Raw genomic sequence first — 14,726 nt, forward strand, 5'->3', positions numbered from 1 at the left:
CTAATATTGTAAAAAATTAAGAAATAGTAACATTAATATTCTGTGGCACCTTATCATTTGGTTTATCTTAGGTTGGTGTTAATATATAAATAGATTACTGTGGAATTCATCTAGAATTACATAGGATATATATATATATATGAACAACAAAAGAATTCATCAGAATTAATGCTATTAAAATAAAACCTAAAGGAAGTAAAAACATTTATAAAATAGCACCCCTTATATCAAGTTTTAAATTAATACTTCCTTTGGTATTCATTGTAATATTGCCTATTCCTTTTAAATGTTACTTAACTTTTCTGTTCCTTATGGTGTTACAGAATGTTGATTTTTAAAACAAACTAAAATCTGAATCTTTGCATGTTATTTTCATTCCCAGCATGAAACATAAGAGTAAAAAAACTGTCAAACAGTAAAGGGAGAGGCTCCTGTTGGAATTTCTACTGTAAAACATCCAATAAGGAATTTACCAGATTCTGCTGGGAGAAGTAATAAAATAAACAAGTTACAAAAAAGGGCTTAGGAAAAGAAACTACTTACCATTCCGCAATTTCAGGATGAAGAATTTTATTGTTCACATTAAATCTAACAAAAAAAAAAAACAACAACACACCAGAATTAAAAACTAGCAATACTATGAATTGTGGATGCCAGAATTTTTCTAAACACTAAAATGCATTTTATATAGTGTCTCATCTGAGCACATGATAACTAGTACAATTTTAGTTATCAAATAATGTACTGCATCATAATTTTTAAAAACGTATTTAGGCTCCCAATCCTGCAAATGCATATGCTTATCTTTACCCATGTCAGTAGTCCCATTGAAGTCCATGGGATTAATTATATGTATACATTTAAACCAGTTAAAGCATTTTCAAGATCAGGCTCAGAGGGCATACATGCTAGTTGTCCCTATGTAGGAGTGAGTTTTTTTTATAAATAGGTAAAATATAATTTTCCATTTTTATCCCTCAAATATACTTGAATAAAATTAAAATGGTGAATATTTCATGTTCATCCCTAAAGTTCTTTAGCAGTTTCAAATCCTGGGGAAATCAAATAATATTTAGATTAAACAAACTTGTCAAAGGTGAACTGCACAGAGGAAAAAATAAAAAAGGATGTGTCCTCTTTTTGCTTCTCTATGATGCATAAAGGGAATGTGAAGGTTCCAACTCCCCACAACCACCTCTCAAGACAGCATGGACGGAGGGGCTCCCTTTGTTGCCTATGTTAGACATTTATGTCAAAGACTGATAACTGGAGCAGTTGTTGTCATTTCATATTACAAGAGCCAATAGAGCGAAGGTTGAGACATTAAGCAGGGAGAAGAAATTTTTAGTTAGGTTGTTCAAAACTTTGTTTTTGTTGTTAACACTTCATTTCAATGACTAATAAACACTTTGACTAAAAGGACAATCCGGTGCCATGAGTTCTTCAATTAGAGTTTGAGAGCTCACAATGAAAATGCCCCAGGATGTCCCACTCCAATAGATCTTTCAGTGAAGTTAGGGAAGACAGATTGGAGGTCCCTCACACTTCTGAAGTATTTAAAAATAAATAAATAAATAAATAAATAAACAAACTAAAAAGTGTGTATGTGCCTTTCAGGCCTTCTTTATATATCATAAGGCACCAAAAAAGGTACAAACCCAATTTTTAAGAGATTAATTCAAAGTCACATTTAAATGTCTAGGGGTTCAGATGGCAGAGTAATAACCTATCAATCTATGAATACAATAAACAAAAGTATTTCTACAACATGTGCTCATGAACCTATAAAATCTAAAAATGGGAGAGTCAGTGGCTTTGTCTCCTACTTCAAGAGCATGAGACAGAAAATGCCAACTTATCACAGACTTCAACAAATACAAGTACATGTTGCACAGTATTCAATATTAAGGGTCTTCATTTAGACACCAGTGGATCACCCCCCCAAACACGAAAACCACAATTCAGCATTCTGCATCATTATGGAAAACAACTGGTCACTTGGAAACATGAGAGAGTCTAGTAACATTTTATTTTCTTCAAGAACAACATCTGAACATTATCCCAATAACTGCTGTTAAAGTAGTTCTGTACAGATGTAATCATAGGATGCAAGAGCCAGTTAAACACAAATCTACATAGAGAAAAACTGATGAACAAGAAATAAAGTTAATATAATGAGGTTCAATGAACAAAAGATTGAATTCCATCTCCGGCTGAAGAGTATTCCACCATGCCCCTAAAGAGAGATTAAAGGAAACAAGACATGAAAGGATATAAGCTGCATATAACATAAGCAACATCAACACAACAAATGAAACGCAAACTCAGAGCAGACTAACGAAGAAAAATAGCAAAAGGAGATATTGTAAAAAGGCAGAAAGTTGCACTAACAGCTCTATTTAAACTTACATAGACAAGTGTAGCGTTGTAGCCATGTTGGTCCCAGGATATTAGAGAGACAAGGTGGGTGAAATAATATCTTTTATTGGATCAATTTCTGTTCATGAAAGAGACAAACTTTTGAGCTACACAGAGATCTTCTTCAGGTCTGGCCCCAGCTTGTCTCTCTCACCAACAGAAGTTGGTCCAATAAAAAAATATTACCTCACCCACCTTGTCTCTCTAATGGACAAGTACAAAACAGCCAATGGCATTATGAGTAGGGAAAAAAAAAAAAACAATTTCTGAGGGAAAAGGTTAAGAGGCCATAAAGGACAGGGAAGGCAAGCACCGAGGAAAGATGAAAATACACATCTAGTCAGTCAACATACTGTCTCTCCTGTGAATCAGAGATTGTCTTATTAAATTTGTAACTTTAATAAAAGATACAGGGATCGAAAATTACTCAAACCAACCAAACAAGAGATCAAACTCAAAAAAGGCAGCCAAGTGCAAAGGACTGAATGAAACAAAAAGAAAGATAAACCTCTTTCAGAAGAGCTACTTAGGACTGAGAGAAGAAAAAGGCCAGAGGCAGATCAGTGACTGAATAGATTTGTTGAAATAACTATCTTTGTAGAGAAGAGTACCTATTCCAGAGCACTACGTTGAGGCACCCACCTAAGATATGGCACCTAAATACCAGCTGCGGTCAGCAGGCATGTAGGGAAATCCAGATAACAGAGGAATGGCATGAATAAGGGACCAGTGGTCACAGTCAGGACTTGAGTTTTCTCTCTCATCTGAGGTCCGGTCTACACTACAGACCTATATCGGTATAGCTACGTCACTCAGGCATGTGAAAAATCCACACCCCTGAGCAACATAGTTATACCAACCAAACCGCCCCCACTTGTTCCCCTCCCCCGCCCCGTGTAGACAGCACTATGGCGGCAAGAGAGCTTATCCCACCAATATAGCTATCACCTCTTGGCGAAGCAGATTAACTATGCCAACGGGAGACCTCTCTCCCGTCGGTGTAGAGCATCTTCATTAAAGTGCTACAACACTGATGCAGCGTTTTAAGCGCAGACATAGAAAAAGATCATTGTGGTATCTGCAGCACTAAGTACAGGATAGCAAATTAGAACACAATGGTGGGGCATTGACTCAATCATAGGGAACAGCACCATCTATTCTACACAGTTCATTGTTGGAAATCTATCAGCTAAGAATTGACCTGGCTGAATCCTTTGTGAATGCTGACAGGTTCACAACACAAGCAATATGGCTGCAGGCTATCCCTACTTATGACTGCAAGGGCGCCTGTACTAATTACTCAAATTATACTTCACTTTAATTAGCAACAAGGGAGCTGAACAAGCTACATTGTAAAGGTTACTGGTTAAGTTATAAGCCTAAGGGGAAGAACATGTAGTCATTAACATGGATGCACAAATAGCAGAGAAGCAAAATTATTTTATATAAAGTATTACATAAATATTCCTGTTTATTCTTCTAAAATATTTAGATTATGCTTGATAGTAAACAATTATACTCTAAAAAATGAACACCCAGCTGTCCTTCTGCTAAGAGGATCATATAAACCAATCCAATTCTAAATCTCACTGCAATTTGCAAATTGACAACACTTAAAAAATCTGACATGGACTGGAGGGAGAAGGAAAACTGACATTTTGCTATGACTATACAATCTGTAACGTGTTAATATCCCCAATTAATCAACACAAAACTAAAATATATTATATTTAACTGCATGTTCAAAGAGAATTAATTTTGTGCCCAGTTCTTTAATAAACATGGCAATTTCATGCATTTCCAAAAAGTCAGTCTACATATCCTGAATAAGCAGCCACTGGAAATGCTTTTCCTGTGTACAAAACATGCTAATCAGAAACTCTTCATGCATGTATGATAAAAACTATAGAAATCTTACATTTGTCAGTGTATCAATTAAAGACAAGACCCTCTCTCCCTCCCTCTTCCCCAAAATGTACTAGGCCTGCATCAGAGAGAGGAACCTTGCAGAGTAATCTAAAGGTCAGTCTTGCTCTGTCAGACCAACAGGTGATATTCTGAAAGTACCAAACATTCCAACAATTTTGAAGGAGATGTCTGAATCTCTTACATCAAACAATTTTGAAAAATCACACTTCAATGCGTCCTGTAAGTAAAAAAGATTAATTCAATGCCTTTTTAAGTTAAACCACAATACTGTAGCTTGTATGCACATAATCTGATGTGCAAGGTATATTATTTTATAGTGCTTATACTCAAGGTAAGAAAGCATTTTACAAGCATTATGTCTCATTACAGTCATGTGAGGCAGGTAAATCACTGTGCCTATTTTACAGATGGGAAAACAGGCAGAGCTATGTTACCTGTCCAAGGTCAAAAATCAAGTAAGTTTCAGAAGCATGAAAAGGAACCAGGTTTTCTAAGCAGTCTCCTACTGTAAACAATTAATACTGCACATGAGTATTCATTAGTGAACAGAAATATTTACAAAGACAAACAATTCTGTACTTTTACAAGTTGCAGCTAACATACCAACTGCTTTTTAGTTCTTCAAAATATACAGTCTGAAGTTAAACAGGAGAACAAATGATGGCTATACTACAGGAAATAATAATGTGAATCATTATTAGAGGCTCATTTCTGCAGATACATAAAAGTGAACTTGCTCATCAGTGGCAGGACAAAAGCAATCTAAGGTTGGCCTTTCGGCCAAGGTAGAAATAACCCAGGGATCATAATGGAGACAAGGTAACTGCTCTGAAGTGGGAAATTAATAAAATAGCTAAGATAATTAATGTTCAAGGAGACATTCCAAAGGTTGAAAAAGTGAGGCAAGGAAGTAACATTATTGGAGCAAGTAAGAGGCAGCTTCTGTCAGGAGCAGATGAATATCCTGAAAATAGAGAGCAAGATTCAACTGCTTTACGAAGTGATATTATTTCTACTATTATCCATAGCAAAAAAACACGGAGCACAGCAAGCATAGGAGAAGACAGACAACTTGAACTAAGTAAAACAAGAAGGGGTCCTGAAAAGCAAATTCATCTTCACCAAGTCTGTAAAATATTGAGACAATCAAGAATATGGAAATAATATACATCTTTATAAATAGCCCCGAAAGTCTAGATAACCTATGAATAGCAAGAGCTAAAAAGACTGCATACTATTTATGTGAGGGAGAGTATAGGTTCTGTCAAACAGTCCAGCTCAAGTCATATTTAAAGACATCATAATTCATGTAAACATACAGGCAAGCATTTTAATAAAGCAAGGAGTTGGAGAAATAAGAACTTGGGTAAAAAATTAAAGGTGTTTTAGGTTTATTACAAAAGAAATCAAAGTAATGCACAGAAATATTTTTTGCAGTTGTAAGAGATTACAAATACAACAGATTTCATTAGGAAGCTCATTTTTCCCACAGTTCAATTAGTAGAAGAATTAGCAGCACTTAATAGCAAGACTGTCTATTGTGGTCAAAGAAATTAAGCAACTTGTAATGACAGAACTGACAGCCTCTTGAGAAGATACAATGCCAAGTGTTAAGAGCTGATGGCATGAAATCTGTCAAGAGGCAAGATGCAGTAGATCTCCAGCATATTCATCAAAAATCAGTGAATAATCTTCTATATGGGCTGGTGGGAGGGGAGGAATGAGGAAAAGAGAGAGTCTGAAAAGCATTACTCACATCTATCAGAAGCAAAAAAAGAGTATCTTAGTGCCAATGGTTGTAGAAGAATGAGCTTATCGGAGCTCTCAAACAGCGAGACCTGCCTGCTAAATAGCTAGAAGTCTCTACTGAAAAGGTACAGATATCCTATTGAAGTAAACAGGGGATGTAATTACCATAAGCAGGAAAGGCAGTGATTAACAATTATTTAGGCCCCTTGAGTGCCTCAGGACAGACACTATGCAAAGAGTAAAAGGATACAAGCCATGTGCCAAATGGGGTAGATTCCTACTTCAATATAGTAATGGAATGTGTCCAGAGCACTACTCGGTAGTAGCAACTCCACACAGCTATACACACTGCAGCAGAAAGCAACCTTTCATTACCTCAGACAGATAAGAAATCCCATTGCTTCAAAAACAGCCTGTGCATGGTATTCCTGAAAAGAATTGCCTTGAGGTCTAAGACTTGTTAAATTATACATATAGAGAGAGGTCTCTAGTTCCTATCTCAGACACATCACTCCACCCATATTGTACAGAGTCGGCATACCCTTGGAGAACATACAGTACAAGATCAGCTCTAGTAGAAAGCTTGCTTATTTTGGCCTCTGGATTAGAGCAGACCTGAAGTAACTTAGCATAGCAACAAGATTTTCATTATTCACAGAAACAAAGTATTCATAAGAGACCTTCTGTTACTTGTCAGCCCTGTGTTCTTGGGGAACCAGGGTGCAGTATTCAGCCTCTTTGACTCACGAAGGTCCACCCCCCAGCCTCTGCTTGAACCAAAACCGATCAGAAGAAAGACTTACAAAAAGCAATGAAAAGGCAGTGGGATACACACCTAAACCCCTCCAGACAAGGGTGACAGGATTAAGGCAACTCCACTAGCCTCATTTGCATTGGAGATGGGACAGGGAGGCATCTCCCTTAGCATACAGAATGGAGAACAGAGATTCCAAGGCAAGAATCACACTGAGCTCTGGGACCAGAAAAGCAGGGAAGCACTGCATGATGGGGGATTTCTGCTCCAGATGTTAATGAACTCACTCCTGCACACACCCAGCTCAGTAGTTATCAGACCAATTCTAGTAATAAATCCTTCATTGGTATCCAAAATACTGAAGCTGCCCAATTGCATTGTGAGCTCCCTCAAAGGAACACCGCCCATAGCCAGGAATGATCAGTTCCTATTATCTAGCCTAAACAAATCAACTTTGGTATACTCCCTTGAGCCATCAGTTTACCCATAAACAAATCTAGTGTTCTCCCTTGAACCACTGTTTCCCTACAAAAAAGCCCTACCCACGCTCAAGAAAATGTTCGGATGCCTGGATCCAAAATCTGCTTCAGTTCCACTGGGACTTCATCTCCTGACTGATCATGCTGGGTGCCCTGCCTGTCTCCAGCACTCCGGACCCACAGCTACCACCACCACCACCACATGAGAACCCCACCCGGTTCAAGCTTCACGGAGTGGTGTGTTTTTCTTTCTACTCTATGTATAGCTTTCTAACCCTGACTTGTGTGATCAGGTGTAGTTTTCTAAACCTGACATTTGTAATCAAATTAAAGCTAGATTTAATATTGAAACTGTTTTGTTTGTTTGGCTCTCCTTGTATGGTTATTACCTGGTAATAAATAACTTCATGGTTAAGCTGGTTGCTTCCCTCTCTCTCTCTTATGTTTTATGCTTCCCTATTTGCTCTGGAGCAACGCTCCTCTTACCTAAGCTAAAGATCCCAGCAGCACCCAAAAATCCTGTGGGGTTTGCTCATCAAGTGGGTTACTACCAGAACAACTGTAACATGAGAGTGGGGATAGGGACGTGCTGAACCTGCGGCATAGAAGGGTGGCAGGTTAGAAGTGCTGCTCGACTCAGCTTGCTGAGTCCAGGGGCATATAAGGGTGGCAGCTTGAAAGTGCAGCTTGGCCCAGGCATATTCTATTCTGGTTCAGTGCCCATGGCATAGGAAGGTGGCAGGTTGGAAGTGCTGCTTGACTCAGCCTGCTGAGTCCATGGACATATAAGGGGTCAGCTTGGGAGTGCTGACCGACCCAGTCCGCTCAGACGTGCTCTGTGAGTGTGTGCGCGCGTGTGCGTTCATCTGATTTTGGGGCTGGAGGAACCCAGCCCTGTGGAACCTAAGTCCTGCAGAATAGCTCCACTAGGAGGGAACTTGCAGAAGGGAAAAGTAGAGCTTCATATGAAAACACAAGTGACACAAGCAATCCATTGATAGAATTACAGAAACCCCCTCCCCAGAAGAGTAACCCTTATAAATGAGCGTACCCCAAAATAACGGGCAAATCTGGTAACACTTCATCATAATGCTAAAATTGGAAGGAGTTTAATTTTGTGCTCACAAGATTGCATGTATACTATCTGCATGAGCAAACTTTATTTTATTGGGGGGGGGGGGAAGGTTGGGGCAAATTGTTTTCTAACCTGTGTACAAGCAAATGCATGCCCAATATCCCATTTACATATGTAAATGTTGGATTTACACACCCAAGCTAGGCAAAAGCAAGTGGACATGTATTTTTACACACTTGCAGTTTAGAAAACAAGACTGTCAGAAGCTAGTTTGAGGATTGGTAAAAATGTTGTCCCTGACATTTGCTTTATGTGAAGAATATGTGAACTTTCCAAACAGAATGATTTAGTTTGTAAACCTAACTCTGAAGTATAACAGACGAAAAACCCAACACCATGTGTGTTGACCATGAGCACATATAAAAAAATAATAAAATAAAATGTGTCATGGAGAAAACAGAAAACATATGAGGCATTTAGTGTATCTAGCTCATACAGCCAAAATAAACAAATAAATGGAGTTAATAAGGAACAAGACAAGATGCACACAGAATGTGTTAGGGAAATTCTCAAGGAGTCACTGTTTTGAGAGTTAAGATAAAAGAGAAATGAGTGTGGAAAACAGATTTCTCCCCTCTTCCTCAGTTTTTACATTACTATTATTTTAGGACAGGATATATATTTATAAAAGACTACTGGCATCTACAAATAATTCTATTGGTATAGCAAGAAAGATAGTGTGGTAAGGAATTAGAACCTCCTGTTATATTATCTGATGACCTACAATACATCTTAAATATAACTGATTAAAATCTAGGGTGTTTTTTAAATTAATATATTGATTTGTATATAGTATAGTAAGACAGCAGGTCATATCTGCAGGTTTTCTTAAAAGAACCCTCCATGCTCGTTTTACCTTTCACATAGTTAACAAATGAGCTGAACACACTTTATTTGGGTCTACCATCATATAGATTTAATAAGTTTACAGAAGATACCTGTGAAGCTATTTAACACAGAACTGCAGTGGTAAGCTAAAGAACATATTCTGCTAAATCACCAAATTTGGAAGAGAGTTATGATAGTATAAGCTGAATGCTATAAACTATTACAGGCCTAATGCCCAGGAAGCGGAGTTGGTCAAAACTCAGAATTTCCTTATAATGGGAAATTTCAGCATTTTAATGTTTGTTTTTGTTCCAATTTGCAATTAAAATATACTGGATTTCAAAATTTCCAACAAAATGGAAATCTGTAAAATGTGTGTTTCTAAAATACCGACATACAGTGTTTCCAAAATGAAATATAGTCCCTAGGACTCCAGCAGCTGCTGACTGAAATGGGCATGATTCTTGTCAGTTTCACTCAGGGATGCTATTCAGTGGTGGGCATCTGTGACATTGACAAGAATCATATCAATTTCAGTCAGCAGCTGCCTGGACTTCCAGGATCTACAGCTCTAGGGCAGCCCTCTCACGGAAAATCCCCTGGGCCGAGGAAACCCAAGGCTTCCAGACTCCAGGGCCAACTGCCTTGCACTATGGACCCCTGGAACCCGCTCTGAGTTGGGGCTCTCAGGCCTTCCAGGATCCCTGCTCTGGAACTGGGAGACTGGACAGAGCTGCCAGGCTCCCAGGGCAGCGGATTCCCTGGGCTTCCTGAGTCTCAGGAGAGGTGACTCAGTAGGTTGCAGGAACCAGGCAGCTCAGGGAACCAGCTGCCCCAGAAATCTGGAAACCCTAGGATCCCTTGACCCTCTAGCAGTCACATGGTGGGACTGCCCTGCAGCTACAGACCCTAGTTGCCTGTCCCAGGACTTCCAGGTCGGCAGCATGGAGCATAGAAACACTGATTGTCCCCTGGGTTTCCAGGCTTCCTTTTGAGGAGCTGGGTAACTAGATACTGAGAACCCCCAAATCTGCCAGGCTCCCAGACTAGCTGGTTCCCCAGGCTGCAGCTGGTCCAGAAATCTGCAAGCTCTGGGGTTCCGAGTTCTGGGGCAGTCTGCATGGTGGAGCTGCCCCAGAACCATGGCAGGCTGCTGAGGAGTCAGGCAAGCGAACTGGCAGGAAAGCAGACAGGCTTCCAATTGGTGACTTTCATCTGAAGAGTCAACAAAAGTGAAATTTCCATGAATTGTTCACTTTCAACAAATTGGCCTTTTCTGATAGAAAAGTGTTCTATCGGAAAATTTCCAACAGTTCTAACAGGAAGGTACTTCTATAGGATTAAAACGAGACAAGGCCAAAATTACACTGTAATTGCTTTCTTCAGAAATTTGTGAGCCGACTGAAGAAACAGTTATAAAAAGTAGTATACTGAAGTTCAGGTCTAGAGTACTTCAACAATAAAAGAGCCATTCTACCAAAGGTTAAGAAATTGTGCAGTTACTTTATAGATTTATAGGCATGTAACAGAAGAGACAAGGCTCTTTTAGCTGGCTGTTTCTCAGTTGAAGACACTGGAGATTTTAAAGCACTGTTGGTATTTTTTTTTCCAATGTGACATATTTCTAAAAAAAAGTGAGATAGATGCATCTTTACATGCTGAATGCTTTCAAAGTAAATGAGGTATGGAACAGTCAGTAGAGAGTTCACTCCACACCTCCTGTCTATTTTGGTGTAAGTTTCAAGAGTTTTGGAAGGGAAAAAAAAAATCAAATCACTCTCTCCCAACTTTAGCTGCCACAACCCAATTTGGACCACCATGTTACATCACAGCTACTATAACATTTATTTGAATTAATCTATAAAGGAATATAGGTCACATCAAATAAATATTTGTATTGTATTACGTATGTTACATTTATAGTTTTTTAAAGTTTACTACACAAAAGATCTAGAAGTTATTTAAAATAAACATGAACTCCAAATAGGTTTTCAGATTAAAACTTCAAGGAAGTGAACAGAAGAAGAGCACCACCTTATTTTTTTTTGGTTGTACTGTGATAATCTGGGGCAAAGATGCCTAAGAAAGCAGTAGGAGAATAGAACACTGGTGTAACAACTGAAAGAGCAGAAGTCTCAAAAATAGTGTCATATTCTACATTATTTTCCACAGAAAGATCCTGAAAGCTACAGAATCTTTAATTTTTGGTGCCCATTTTTCCAGTGTCCTTAATTGTGACAGACTGGTTAAGTTTCCAGTCAGGTTATAGAAGAGAACAAAAGTAATTAAGCAATCAGATTCCAAATCTCATTATCTGACACAGAGGAGAGGCTATCCCTAGAGAAAGTGTGCTCATGTGACCTGGCAAAATGAGGGTCTAGAATTACAGGCAACAACCGCAAATTCTATGCAGTATTATCATCTCTGTAACAGTGTTATCTGCTGTGGACAGAAAGGTGAATGGAGGGAAATACAACAGGTTGACTTAGTGTCAGGGATCATAAAAAGGCCACCCACTCATCATCTCTGAGAAAGCGTTAATTTTAATAGACTTCCAGACAGTGTTCATCCCCGCTCCCCATTTTTCAGCCAAATGGATGATGATCAAATCTTAGGATATCACAATTCATAGCAGACTATTGCTTTTGATTCAAAATTCAGACCATCTTCTTCATATTATAGCATAAGCCTAAGCCTATCTCATGTAGGATTGCTCTAGGAAATAAGCAATTGTTATCCTTGTTAGCTACCATTTCACACAATTGCATCTAGGAGCACTTTTTCACTGGCAGCAAACTTTTTTTTAAAAGGAATTAAATCAAAGTGTATGAATTGCCCTTCAAAGGTCACTTCTATGCAGAAATATTACATAGTGTCTTTTTAGAGGAGTGGACCTTCCAGAATCCTTAGCAGACAAAGTATTGTACATAAGAGGATAAAGTATGGTAGCCAGATAGTATAAGTTATTTTAAGTTTGTTTTTCACATATTGTAAAATTCAAATATTCACTGCCAAGGAATTTAAGTGTTTTTTCTTTAATGTACAAGTAATCTAAAAAGAAACATATGTACATATTTTTGCTGTTGCTAACACAGATTGAAAGAGATTTCCAAACAACCAAATAAATGGAAAATTAAGGATCTGTCTACACAAGAACTAGACACCCATGGCTCGCCTGTGCCAGCCAACTCAGGCTCACAGGGTTTGGGATGCAGGGCTGTTTCATTGCTGTGTAGACTTCTGGGCTCAGGCTGGAGCCCAAGGGTCCAAAGCTCTGGCTCCAGCCCGAGCCCAGAAGTCAACCCAGCAATGAAACAGCCCCATAACCCAAGGCCCGTGGGCCTGAATCGGCTGGCAAAGGCCAGCCATGGATGGCTAATTCCTGTGTAGACATACCCTTAAGTCATTAGAAATGCAAATCAAATCTCTGGATTTCAATGAAAGTGTAGCTCATATAGTCTCTTGCTTATGTATTAACATTTTATAATTTGTCATGAGCAAAAACCATGGTGATTTAATTTGAAATATAAAACCAGTATAACCTTATTAATACTTATCCAAGAATTTAATTAATGTATAAAAACCACCTCAACAGTCACTTACTGGCTGATTCCTTCAAATGAAGCTTCCCTGGAGATGTTTCCACTATCAGTATTAACACCACGCTTGAGGGGGAAGATGAAAAGAACTATTATTGTGTGCTAAAGACAAGTATTTTAAAATAAATTAATTGACAGAACCCATTACATAAGGTCTTTTACAAAGCTTACTTGTAAATATAATTTTAATGATTGCATAAAATCAGTAAGAAGTAAAAACAAGGTTACATGCTCACATTTAGACACATACACCTCTACCTTGATATAACGCTGTCCTCGGGAGCCAAAAAAATCTTACCGCGTTATAGGCGAAACCGCGTTATATCGAACTTGCTTTGATCCACCGGAGCGCGCAGCCCCGCCCCCCGGAGCGCTGCTTTACCGCGTTATATCGGGTCGCGTTTTATATCAGGGTAGAGATGTATAAATAGTTATTCTTACTGAAGAGACAGATGGAACTCAGTTGACACATGCTGCCTCGGAAAGCAGGCCTAAACTTCTCTTTTCTAAAATAGCTTGGTAGCATTTTTCTTGGGGGGGAAGGGGAGAGCAAAGGGCAAAAGAGGTGCGTCCTGTAAACAAGACAGTAATGGGTGGGAGTAGAGTAAGAACTGTATTAAGAAGTTTTAAAACACACTTCCTTGGAAAGAAGTAATTCCATACTGCCTTGACAACTCTTGTTCCATAAATTGGAGTGCCTCTCTCCTACAGCTTGCCATTCACACAAGAAGCATGAAAGACACCATTCTGGCTGCTATGTAGCGCTGCTGACGTGTCTAGATTTGTGGGGAATAACACAGAGTAGCACTGCCTTTCTGTGCTTGGAACAAGACCAATGAAGGAGAGGCACAAGTGCAGGACTTCTGCTGAACTAAGCAAAGAATGTTCTTTGGATCAGCATTCCTCCAGAGCTCAGGGAGGGAAAGCAGCTCAGAGAAGTAGGAAGTTTTGAGTGAAACAGACCCAGCAGAAAGGGAGTTGCTCAACCTCCATAAAAATAGACAAATAATGACAGACACATGTACCAGTCCCAACAGAATATTGGAAAGTTGAAGAAGGGGAAAGGATAGCTCTAATCACCATCACACTTTACCCTTGGAAGAAGTGGGTGTGGGGTGAAAAGCATTGTAACTCTACCCTCCCACCTTGGAGTTGTGTGAATGTTATGTTGTAATCTAAAGTGGGATCTAGATAGTAACTTGATCCCACTCTCATACTACTGAAGGAAAACTGCCCTGAGCCCCCGCCTCTTCATACAGAAAAGCAGTATTTTAATTCCTCTAAGCGCCAGTCGGAGGATTCAAAGATACAAGTGATGTGGTCAGAACAATGGGAAAGCAGGATGTGATTTTGCAGCATTTTGAATTGACTGGAGGGAGGCAATGTGGGTGTCAAGTGGGTTTCCTGTAAATTAAGTGTGAAACTACCACATGGATAAGAGTTTTGGTAGTAGGACACAGGGAAGAAAGGATAGGATTTAGCAACTCACTGACTGAATGTGAGGAGAGAGGAGAAAGGCTAGTCAACTATACGAAGATGGCCGGCCTCAAACTGGAGAATGGTGACATTAGCCTCTGGGATGAAGAAGGGACAAAAAGGATACATAATGAGCAGACATCTCAGATTAATTAATCTGTTTACTGAAGAGCAACTGGATAAGTATTCTCCAGGAACGACAAATATGACTTACCAATGTAAGAAGAACTGATGGTTTCTTTGAAGCCAAGACACTGGTTATCTAAAAGAACAGGATTGCAGTTACAGTACATTTTTTTTCCTATCCACATCATATATCACGATTTTATTATGGACAATTTGCTTCTTGTCAATGTTAT

General features: G+C 39.0%; 1 protein-coding gene across 1 annotated transcript in view; it reads right to left on the reverse strand.

The window, feature by feature from the left end:
* The window catches only part of PEPD (peptidase D), a 222,121-nt gene that overhangs the window by 164,782 nt on the left and 42,613 nt on the right, over window positions 1-14,726 (reverse strand). Inside the window, exons 5-7 of the mRNA XM_005289912.4 lie at window positions 14,582-14,629; window positions 12,896-12,957; window positions 544-588 (exon numbers count right to left, since the gene is read on the reverse strand). Coding sequence (XP_005289969.1) covers window positions 544-588; window positions 12,896-12,957; window positions 14,582-14,629 — 155 coding nt within the window. The remainder of the gene's footprint in view (window positions 1-543; window positions 589-12,895; window positions 12,958-14,581; window positions 14,630-14,726) is intronic.

Source organism: Chrysemys picta, chromosome 14, assembly GCF_011386835.1.
Source record: "Chrysemys picta bellii isolate R12L10 chromosome 14, ASM1138683v2, whole genome shotgun sequence".
NCBI classification, from domain to species: Eukaryota; Metazoa; Chordata; order Testudines; family Emydidae; genus Chrysemys; species Chrysemys picta.